At 39.5% G+C, this 12,333-nt stretch overlaps 1 protein-coding gene across 2 annotated transcripts in view; it reads right to left on the bottom strand.

Annotated features, from left to right (window-relative positions):
* The window catches only part of LOC121200274 (cadherin-7-like), a 71,884-nt gene that overhangs the window by 35,374 nt on the left and 24,177 nt on the right, over nt 1-12,333 (bottom strand). Inside the window, exons 2-3 of one of the 2 annotated variants that reach the window (XM_041065458.1) lie at nt 11,634-11,928; nt 3,817-3,936 (exon numbers count right to left, since the gene is read on the bottom strand). In XM_041065458.1, coding sequence (XP_040921392.1) covers nt 3,817-3,936; nt 11,634-11,928 — 415 coding nt within the window. Of the gene's footprint in view, nt 1-3,816; nt 3,937-11,633; nt 11,929-12,333 lie in introns of those variants that run through there. The other variant, XM_041065459.1, reaches the window with a different exon arrangement.

The following is a 12,333-nucleotide window of genomic DNA, read 5'->3' as shown; positions in this document are numbered from 1 at the left end:
GAAAAAAATGACACAGTTCTCCTCTTAGAAAAGTTAAATTCATGATCAATAAAATGCACCTTGACTCAGTTCAAAATGCACCTTGACTCATTAAGGCCATATTTGTTCTGGTATGACCAGTAACAATGCTAGCATGTCTTTTATGCCCACAGTTGACGGATTCCATGACGAACTCTTTAGGGCCACTGACAGCTTAATACAAAACACACGATGTAAGCAGACTGGCATTATTTGATGACATCTGTGTATCATGTCTCACCCTCCTCCTTGCTTCCAGTGTGCAGTAGGGCATGTAGCAGAAATTAATTCTGGTTAGCATCACAATCGACTGTAAGAGAACACAGGCCACTCACAGTGAGCAATTATAACCCATTAAAGCTTTTGAAATATATGTGTAACCTTGGGATTTAAAGAATCCACTTAGCTTAATGAAAAACACGTCACCAGCTCAGGCTGTGAAAGTATGAGCTCTGGTCATTGAGCTGAATGGGTCTAAGAAAAACATGATATGAGAGTAATGGGGACTTTATGGGGCAGACAAGCTGTTTGAACATCACTTAAGTAAATATCTGCTCTCGCTCTAATTGGTATTGGTGTCATGAAGTGTCACTTGAGACTCATCGATGGGTTCAAGTGTTCTCGCAAACTTTGTTAAAGATCACTGAACGCCCAGGGCCAGGTGGTCAAATCTCCATCAGTCTTGTACCAGTTTTAGAAATTTCTGCTGGACAGTACATGATGAATGAGGCCCCTTTTTTCAAGGTCTTCATGATCAAAATCTTAACTTTCTTCTAAAATAAGAAGTAGCAGAACTTAGTATGTATTATCTTACACCCAATTACAAACGTTCAAATAAATATTTCCAAGTGCGATAAGTTGGTGGCAAGTTTGTAAAAGGTGCAGCAGTGTTAAAAGTTGATGACACAACAGGATCTTGGTTTTTACAGGAAACCAGCAGAGCATTTTCAGTAGCATAAATTTTTATTTCCCCAAGGTAGTTCTCCTTGAAAGGCAACTAAATGAAGATGAAGATGAAGGTAACTGAGTGAACACTTTCTAATATTTCTCTCAATTATAGTGGGATCTCGTACTTTTTCAGGGAGCAATATATTGGGAAAAATCTAAAAAAAATAAAATAAAATTATGAAACCTCTATAAATCAAAAGAGACTTGTAGAAAGTAACAATGCTGATATAAAGGCCTGCAGCATTTCCCCCTTGACACACAAGTTACTGTTGTATAAGCAGGCTTTTTATACAAGGTTGTATTAACGTTATCCCTGTCAAACAAGAGGGCATGTCTTCATGCTTCCCTGCGTCAAGTCCCACATGGAGTCACACCTCTCTGACGGCCATCCATGCTATTCAATTCTGACACCAATATTGTATCTCATAACCATGAGATCCAATCACCTTCTACGCGGATGGAAAGAGAGCCAAGTATAATCAGTCGTGGTCAGGCGGAGATGGGCAGCAGACAGCCGAGGCGCTGGCAGGGGCCCAAGGGCTGTATATGGGTGCACATTTAGGTGTGTGTGTGTGTCTGTATGTGTGTGCTTGTGTGACAGGTTAATAAACCCGCCATTGTCCTACAGAAAGAGTACCAATGTGGGATTTATCTGTGTGCTTAAAGTTTTAAGCTTAAAAGCTGCACTAAGCAACTTCTGACACTTAAATCTAAAAATCACTTGGCAGACACCATTTTTACTTTTCCCTTCATATTCTCATCGGGATCATTTAAGGGTTTCAATTTAAGTTCCTTGCTCATGGATGCTTCGACATGCGGGCAGGAAGAGCCAGGAATCAAACCACCAATTAATGGGGGAGCCGCTCAGTTTCCAGATTCACCAGAGAGCTGTTTTTAGGAGCATTCTCACTGCAAGAACAGGACCAACTTTCTAGGAACTCACTTTCCCTACCTGAGATTGCCACTGTAGAACCAGGGACTAAATTAAATTCCAGGGACGTAGTTTTACACCAAAAAAACCTCAGGAGAGGGTGTCTAAACCAAACACACGACTGTGTCAGGAGAAACTGAGCACTTTAGACATTTAGTTGAATTTAGACAAACTCCCAGGCACATATAACTGAAGATGAATGAGGATGAAGAGGGAATTTAAAAAAATCTTGGAAATCAGTTATTAAAGGACACATATTTTAAGAAATTACTCAAGGGATTACTTAAGCATGTTTAAACTGTTCTACAATGTTAATTAAACTGGGTGATATTACAATTTAAACATGAGGCTGTACAAAATACCCATACAGTATGGACTGAGATGGTCCATCATTTGGACTAATCCGGTGCTTGATCACCAGTTGAATTCATCACAGAAAAGGAAATGAGGCAAAACACTGCCGTACAAATTTACAAGTTACATACCTAACCCATCTCAGTGAAGGTGATCCCAGCATTTTAACACATTGATTGGCCCACAGAAGTTTTAGCTTCTTAGGAACCAAGAAGAGTCCCTCACTTAAAATCAAAGATGTACAGCCTCAGAGAGGTCCCAGTGGACCCGTCGGAGCTTAAAGAATATCCATGAGGAATTTTTTTTTCCATTTAGAGTGTATAAAACATGTAAATGTTAGCCCTAAAACATGGAAACATGGAAATGTTCCCTAATGAAAGCTGCAGTGGGAGGCTTCATTAGTCGAAGGTCTCTACAAAGTGAAAAACAGCATAGAATTCCTGTGATACTGTGCTTCACAGCTAAATGGGTTGAAATTTTGATGCTCACAACATCTTTAACTCCTCTGACAAATATCCATAATGCCAGAACAGTATGGAGTCATTTCCTTTCTTCTGAGATACATTAATTTTTTTCTTGAATGTTCCATTTTCTTCCAGTGGTTAGGCTTGCTGAATGTTTACAGTGAACCTTACAGGTCACGGTGGAGTGTTCTTGTCGAGCATCTCTCTTATTTCTGTGTCTGCCTGAGTGTGAAAAATAAACGACATAAATCCCTGCATTGCAGTGGCTTTCACCAGTTCATGAATTAGAACTACATTCATAAAATCCCAGCATGTGTGTATGTGTTGCTCTCAAAGCAGAGGATGAAGCCTAATATTATGGGATGGCCCATATTTTTCTGTTTTCTCGCAAGAGTGCTTTGCATGAAGTAGCCCAGCCTCGGCAGGGCAGTGGCTAATGAGCCAGCTATGAAGATGTAGCGAGGACTGCCGCTGCACTTCTCAGGAAAAAACAGCCCACATCCTCAAATCTTATCCTGCAGGTTATTTTATCACTTTTATTAGGGATTTTAAACTATTATCTAATTTGATTGCTGCTATTTCTACAACACAAAGTGACAATACTTAATAGAATTTGGTTGTCAGCTGCACATGCAAATAAATTATTGATTGCAAAATTAAAATAAGCATTAAAGGTCTAGCATAACACACCTGAATCTCCAACTTAACTGCCAGCACTTGCATTGTGGGTAATGTAGGATCCAGGTTTTGACAGGTAAGGAGAATTTGTGGAATAAAAAAAAATAATATCTCATTAAAAAAAAAAAGACAATATATCTGGTTCTGCTGCATCAATTATGGAGTGCAATGTTCAGTGTATGAACTACTCTTTTAAGTATTTCTCAATAGGATTAAATATTCATGGCTAAAAAAGCAGAAATTAAAGTTGAAAAATTGAAAGTGGCCTGGAAACAGTTCCAACTTTGTAACAAAATCATGTGTTCATTTAGTACCCCATCGCTCTTTCTAAAAATCTGATGGAGAGAGTGTTTTCAGGGCGTTTAAATGACAAATCTGTGCATTAAATCACCACCTCTCACGCCTGAGACATGTTACACCCACCTGTCTTGGGCTCCACTGAGAAGTACGGCTGTCCGTGGATGATGCTGTAGACCACCCTGGCACTGTTCCCATATGTTGGGTCATCTGCATCTGTGGCTGCCACTTGCACTACCATGGTTCCTGTGGGCAGACAGCCCTTCATTAGTTTCCAAGACAACATCCAGAAGCCAAGTCAAACAGAGCTAAATGTGGAAAGAGTCATCATATCAACTGAGTGCGTGACAAATCCTACTTGAAAGGGGGAAAAAAAAGGGACAAAGCAAAGAAAATGTAACTTCTGAGGCAGTAAATAATCTCATTAGTCATTAGCCTTTGTTGAGACTGGTGTCTTGTTTTGTACTGAGTTTAATTTTTATACATAATGTCTGAGTTTAAAGCAGTTTTTCACTGAAACCAGCAGCAGCAAAAGATCTGACATGTGCTCTTGGCCTCAAACGCTGCTAAACAAACAACACTTTCAGTTGTTGCCATCATTTGCAGTGATTCTGCTGCAGGATTAAAGTGTAACTCCTATCCTTTCGAGATCATTTTGTTGCCGTTGTTCCCATTTGCCTCCCGCAGATCAGTTAGCGGCGTCTTCTCCGGAAACTTCAATCTGTTGATTCTAATTCAGCAGCCAAATGGGTTCTGCAACCCATCTGTGCATGTTAAAGAGGCACTTCACCCACACCAAAAAAGACAAGGCTAAATTATTATGTGTCTCATATCATTGCTGATCCCAAAACTGCAACTTTTTTTGGTTTCAGAAGAGTCAAAGAGTTTGAATTTGTCCTCCAGCGATGTCATAGGAGGACACTGTATCTTTGTGTTGTACAAATTGAGCTGAATAAAACTCACTGGAACAAAGTTTTAGAAAAAGACACACTTGAGGAAACATTTTTTTCTTTCTTTTCTTCCTTTTTTTTTTTCTTTAGTACACTTAGCATTCTATTTTCAACTTTAAATCTTTGTTCACATGAACAGATGGTAACCCATCCAGTTACTGATTAAAGGTTCACAAACAGCTCCTGTTTGTGAAGATGTTGATCTGCAGAAGAGAAAATGTAACCATGAACACAAAATGATATCTGAAGGCGAGAGACAGGTTTGCAGTCTTGTAGCACAAACATCTTAAGTGTTGTATATTTAGGATGCTCTGTTGAATTTTGGTGCTGGTAGTGAAAGGTAGGAGATCTGCTTTAATGAAGTGTTCCAGTTGGATGAATGAATTGTACAGCTTTTTTTAGAAGAGTGAAATTCAATTGGATTTAACCAAAAACAATGCAGAAAACACAAATGCTGAAAACACATCATAACCACGGATTAAGGTATTTGGTGTGCTTCTCCATTAATTTGAAAGAACATCTTAATTTGAAAAGCCCTTGATTTATGGGATATAAGGCTTTCATTTTAACTTACACATTAATTTGGAAACACTTTAAGGTGTTACTAAGATACACAAAGGGTTTCTAGAGGCAGTTGAAGACTCATTTCTATTAATAATATACCTTAGTCTTGGGAAAATACTGATCTTACGCAGTGGAGGGCTGTGGATAAAGTTGCAAAACACAAGATATAAAACCTGATTTTGTTTTAGTGGCCAGCAGTGCTCCAAAATCCCAAAACTTCCCTCCAGCTTACAAGAAGGAAATTTGTTCTCAAACTCGACTGAGAACTCTGCTGACAACTGACAACTGTTGTTTCTACGTGCAGTGGAGTATTGTCCTCTCCCACTCTTCCTCCAAGGCAGAAAAGAAGACATCAGTCATGACTCCTTTTGCATTTCTCTTTAAATGTACCGACTGAACATGGTTGATGTGACTTGAGATGACAGCCGTGGCTCAGAAGGTAAGGCAGAAAAGCATTTGAAGATTTCACAGAGAAAACATAATCAGTGACAATCAGTGCCAATTAATTTCAATAGGTTAAGGTATAAATGAGCCCTGTTGTTCCAACTGGGCTCATTTCACGTTTTTTTTTTTTTCAGGGAAAGTAATTTTAGGTAAAAGAATTGTTATTGGTCTGATAATAGAGAGGAAAAGCCATGTAATAAATTTTTAAATGATCACAAACAACCATTATGGTGCTGGCTATTTTTTGCTGTTAGACTATACGTCAGTGATGGTCTTAAAGCTGACGCCTTCAGCAGTCTCATACTTGGCAGCGGTGAAATCATCAACAACAGGCATTGTTGAAATAACCTTGAAAATGAAGAAACACCATTTTCCACGAGTGTGTCTTTTCCAGGTGGACAGATGAATAACCCGGTTTATGCTTGAATATTTCACTTTAATGGCCAGCAGCGCATACCGTATCTGGCTCAGCTTGAGCTTATATTGTCGCATCTGACAGAAAGTGCTGTCTTACAAGTTGGGTATATTTTACTTTGAAGCAAACATCCTAATAAAAATCTCACTTTCTAACATGAGATGTATTTTACAGGCTTTTACAGAATGAAGTGATCATGGAAATTGAAGATTAGAGTCCTCCATTCTGGTTGTAAAGCAGAATTAACAGGCTCTGGCCCTGGATGTGAACAATATAATGGAAAAAAAACGCTTGGTGAAGCTGGAGAAGTTATCACCAGGCTGGTTGTAGAAGGACACCTAGATTATATCATCACCTCTTAGTCATGACAGGTTATATTACAGGTAGTTTAAAACACCAAGGTCAAAGAATGACTGTATGAAAGAGAACTCAGGCGACGTCTAAATCTCTATTACAGGTTGATAGTTAAAATCACTTCACACACGGCGCAGCAGACGAGGCTGTAAATTAACATTCAATATGGACTCGGATGGAGCACAGCTTTTAAAGGTTTATTTTTTTTTAGCTCTTTTTCTACAGGTTGCCCTCTGAATCCAACACACATCCTGTTCTAACAGTAATATCAGAATGAAAGCTAATACCAGCCGGGTGAGCTGGAGGTAAAAAAAAAAAAAAAGACCAAAAAAAAAAAAAAACGAACAGTCTGAAATTTGAATAGATTCTTTCTGCTCCACAAGGTTGTCATCTGCTACTCAATTTGCCCTGTCTGTGTCCCTTCAATATTTGTCCATCTTCATTGACGTGATGGATCAGATCTTCACATTTTTTATTTATTCCCCGCAGCTGTGTACAAAACAGGTTTCCTAATCAATTCTGTATCTTGGGTGAGCCACTGTCATCTGCCAGTAATGAAAATAAATGTGGCAAGCTTAATCTGAATGGGAGACAGGTATTCTTCAGCCACTTGTATATAAAATCTGCATTCGACTGTCAAGTACAATATGTATTTTCTGAGTGCGCACTCACAATGCAGCTATGTTTGTTTTTGAGGAATGCGACCCAGAATGTAATGTGTAACTTGTCCATCTTCTGCATGCAGAAATACGAATCATTTTTCGTGTGACTAAAGGTGAACAAATTTGAAACCAAGTGTGTGACTTGAAAATTGATCTGCAACGCACATGTATTTAAAAAAGTAAATAAATATATAAATATTAAAGCGTTTCGTTTAAGCCCAGTAATTTTGCAATGCCTTCATGAGTATTCAAAGAAGGCAACGTTGATTAAGTTGATTATATTCATGCACATTCACACCTGCTCCCCACTGTTTCAGATAAGCAGGGATTATTGCTTAGAGTTCAATTCACATTCATTTGCATTGGAAAAGCAAAAATGAATTACAACACTTTTAAAGAAAGTTACCTTCTTCCTGCTGTTTTCTATGTGTTTTAACATCTCAGCGTCCACTGTATTAGGCGCACTGCCCTGACATCTTATTTTTTGATGCTTGTAATGTTTAGATTTTTTGCCCACCTCATGTATGTAAACTCTCACCTCTCAATAAAATGTAGTCCAGTACAACACCACCTTTAACCAAGAGCTGATCATTATTAGCTTTAACACAGATATTAAGGCAGGGCTGTTGTATTAGATCACTTTAGACTGTAGATAATAAAGTGGCCACAGAGTGTATATTGATAACCCATGGTGCAAAGAATCACCATCATCATCTCTCTTTAAACCGGAATAAAAATTTCCAGAATCAAACGACTATTCCATCCTTGATCTCCGCTCTCATGAATTAGACAGGAACAATGACAGCTGGCTATAGGACTGGTGAGTAGTAAATTCAAAAGCTGTGGCCTTGAGTTGACATTACATTCTCTATGCTTGTAATGAGCCCTCAAACGGCTCCTTTGGCCCTTTGCTGTGCAGCGGGACAGAGCCAAGGCTTGCGATTGTCACACCTCCAACTGTCCTCAAGCTCTCTTGTCTTTTATTTGACATCCCTGCCGTGATTAAGACAAAAGCCTTCAGAGATCCTGGGGCCATAAGGTCTCCGTGTGTATGGACGAGCACTGCCTCTAATTACTTTAATTAATTAAATTCATGATTTCCTCTAAATTGAACCCATTCATCAGCAGTGCAGAGCTGTGACCATTAATGATTTAAAGACATCTATAAAGGAATTATTGAGGACAAGAGGTGCTTGGCCCTTCCTTGTTCTTTACGGCACTGATAATTGCTTTGAGCAGATATTTACAAAGAGGGGCAATGCATGATTCTCCTGTTGTTCTCACAACTTGTGATGAAGACCTTCACAGCAACTGGCAGAGTAAATAAAGTGGCAAGGGTGACCCAGCACTCGTGGTGTGAACGCATCCTCCTCTGTGGTTGATGTACCGAGTTGCCGTCTTATCTCGGGTTGGACACGAGACTCCAAGCCCTTGTACTCTAATCCTCTGGTTCCTTAAGCCTGAGCTCTGTACCCCCCGTTGACAGTCGGCTGTGTAATCCTTCAGAGATCTCCGTGCCTGTGTTGTAAGCAAAGCGCTGCTTCCCTTGGAATGACTCCCACTCCCACTGTATGTCTGCTGAAATTTCCCCTTTGACTTTGAAGGTTCTAAAAAGGCCATAAACACCTTTGTTTTCACTAATTTGCATCTGTACGGTACCACGCATGTTTGAGGTACTGAGGCAACGCTGAGACGCAGTTTTCTACTTTCACAGTTTATGGGTATATGAAGTGCAATACGCTTGCATATATGCTATTGTTAGAGCCCTGAAACTTAAAGCAGCTATGATTATTAACAACTGATCACATACTGTTTGTGTGAAAGGCGTCACACACAGTGATTAACCCACAGAGAACTATCACCTGATTTTGCAGCTCCCCTCAGCTGTATAGCCTTTAACAGCTGAGGGGAGGCATTGTTTTTGGTTTCTGGCCCACAACTTTACGGTTTTGCTTCACTCCCACAGCTCTCATTGTATCATTTCCAACTGCAGCAGGCAGCTGTTTTCAGTTCAGCACCGAGCAGCTGACAGACAAAGTTAGAAACTAGGTGGTGAACATAGTGGAGCATTTAAGAGCTAAAGAAGCATATTTCCCTCTGGAGTTAGTGGGGATCAAAACAGATCTAAAAGGAGAGTGAATATTGGACTCTCACATGCCAGGTGGCCTGACAAACTGAAATGCTAATGTTGGTCTGCATCTGCTGGATGTGTAACGAAAAAGTTTGTCGTATCAGCTCAAAAGGTGATAATTTGTCAGTGTCATGTTCACAACTTGTTTCCAGTGCCCCAGAGTAGGCAAAGACATCCGTTTATAGGATGGCCACTAACACTCTAACTCTCTTCCTTTAAATTACAACAGTACGTAAACACACTTTTATAAACTCTCAATGATGCAAAAGGCAACATCATCAATTTTCTCTAAAAAAGAAAAAAAAAACTGCCACTGTAGTTTACCCAATAGACTGATATGAGACTATGTTGCTAGTATAAAGAACTGACTGTACATTTAATTTATTACTTCAAAAAAGCCGATATATTCTTAGGTCTTAGTTACTTTTTAAAGATATTTTCAGGTACCTGCTAATGATGCCCGTTGTACCTTCTCTTGCATATTTTAATAAAGTCATGCTGATTGTGTCATGAATTTGACATAATTTGAGGAGCAAATCTACATCTTTTCAGCAGCCTGAGAGGACTGATTGCTAGGCCCTGGTACTGATAATGAACTATTATACAGGCTGCAGATTGCACTGCCGAACAGAGTTCATTTGTGTTTGTGTACAGGATCTGTATCAAAGACTTGAAAAAGCATGTCTTATTTCCTGTTATCTCAAGAGGATGTAAGGTGCCACGGCACTTTGCATTTTGACTATGAAAGTTAATGACCTGAAGAAGTTTTAACAAATAATCAATAACTGGAACACCTCAAGAGAAAATAAATGGGATTCATCATTCACATAATCTCTAGGTTTGAAGTTATCTCAGTCTCTGTGCTTGTGTTTTTTGTAAATCCAAAGAAAAGGCCATATCACCTTTTTCTGTGTATTGACAGTCAAATTCATTTCTGTCTCCATCCCATCAGTCACAGCTCACTTGTGATTAGACCACAGCCCCCAGCATGCCTTGGAGCACCTTGGGAACCCCTAGGAGAAGCTGGGGGAAGGTAAGGATGTCTGTGCTGCTCTGCCTACTGTGTTGCAACTGTGAAGTGGCAAGATAATGGATGGATAGAAATGTATTTGTCTGTATCAGACATTTTTCAGACACATTTTCAGCAGGCATGTACCTGTAAGTACTGGCCAGAATGAACTCTGAGCCCAATTTGTGGACAGAATGCCTATGGCCTTCAAGGCTGATTCAGACCTTAAGTTTGCTTGACTCAGTATTTAAACATGCGTCATTCATCAGCATTTCTAAGCCTGGAGGTCTATGCTGGCATATGTGAGATGATAAATATGTAAATTAAGATGCATCAGACTTCACATTACAGTACACTGAGTCTGGCCAACTAAAACCACCATGAAACAGCATATTTAAAGCATTTTTATGTTCAGCACCACCCATTTCATGTTCACAAAAATGTAGAATTTTAGTTATTTTTAGGAAGCAAAAACAAACCCTTAAAAAAAAAGAAAAACCTAAACCAGCTCTGGTAAACTGATGAAATAGCTTAAATGCCTTGTTAGGATCTCAATATAAGGTGCACAGACCATGGCTTATCAATATGGAGGCCTCTCTTCCTCACTCCAGCTGTGTTTCCCATACACCTGCTAAACTGAAAGTCCTCAGGATGTTGTCGTTGCTCATTTGCATTTACTCACATTTTGAGCTTGAGCGTGACCCATTCAAAACCTTGGAAACCTTGACTGTCCAGGCAGTCAAAGACAGGGTTTGATATGGTGACTTCCTCCAGCAGTGCATTTAAAAGAGACAGATAAAAGAAATATCTGCAAAATGCTAATGTGATCAGCGACATATGACCTGATGACTCCTTTGGACCTTTCAGGTTATCTGCCACTCGTCTCTTTAATGTTAGACTCAAAGCAGCTGTGGTGAAGCTGCTTTCAGCTATTGTACTGCACATATCTGAAAACTAAAATAGTAGAGTTACTACTTTTAAATCAAGACTAAAAACTTATGTAGTAAAGTATGCAGTAAACCTGCATACTCTGGCTAAGAGATGCCCACATCCAAGTGGTTTAACTTGTACCTCAGTTGATGCAGAGCTCATGTTCAAGAGGAACTTCATGCAGTTTAAAGTGTACCCAGCATGATTTGAACGAACTGCATCCTACAAAGAGAACACCCTGGATTCAAATTAAAATTACAAACTTCCCAATTCCCCCCATGACCTAAAGACTGAGCGAGATGAAGACAAATTCAGTGAGGTGGAAAATTATCAAATGCAGATGCTGGAGCGAGGGCACGTCAAAGAGAAAGTCAAGAGTATGAGAGAGAGCTGAGAAGAAGGATAAAGTGCAAGGATTGAGAGCATATAGGAAAAAAGGAGGAGCTGTTATGAGATTATATTTAAGACAAATGGGGAAGCTTACCTAAGGGTGACATCTCTGGTACCCCTGCCAAATACGGTCCATCAAGAAACTTAGGCTCATTATCATTGATGTCCTGGACCTTGACCACAAATTCAGACTTGGGCTCTACGGGTAAATTAGTGAGTCGGTCTACAGCTTGAGCTTGGAGGGTATAGTAGGCTTGTGCCTCCCGATCAAGCCGCTTTGTGGCGTGGATGTCTCCCGTGTTCTCATCGATGGTGAAGATGGAGGTGGCGCCCTCGCCAGATAAGACGTACTTCACTTTGCCATCTCCTTTGTCCACATCTGAGTGTAGCTGTTGGAAGAAAAGACAGCATCAGTGTCTGGGGGGGACATATAAAGCAGTAAATAATCTATTGAAACAAAAACAACCTAAATATATTAGTGACGGTACTAGACTTAGCAAAGAATGGCTTGAGGGCTTCTGTCTTAAAGCATTGTTCCACTAGCAATTATTAATAATGACTACACAAATGAGGTAGTTCACATTACCTATTCAGAGATAACAAGCTGGTACTGATTGAACTGGAATTTAATCTTGGCTTTATTTAAGTGTATTTCATGTGACTAATCTTATTTAATAAAATGTTTAAATATCTTATATTAAATACCACTTGAATATGTAAATGCTGTATAAAATATTTAATATTTACACCATGTGAATTTCCTCTTCCGTGTCAGGCACTTATGTACAGTGCAT

This window comes from Toxotes jaculatrix, chromosome 20, assembly GCF_017976425.1.
Source record: "Toxotes jaculatrix isolate fToxJac2 chromosome 20, fToxJac2.pri, whole genome shotgun sequence".
In the NCBI taxonomy this organism is placed as follows: Eukaryota; Metazoa; Chordata; class Actinopteri; family Toxotidae; genus Toxotes; species Toxotes jaculatrix.
This window is presented reverse-complemented; position numbering and strand designations above follow the sequence as displayed.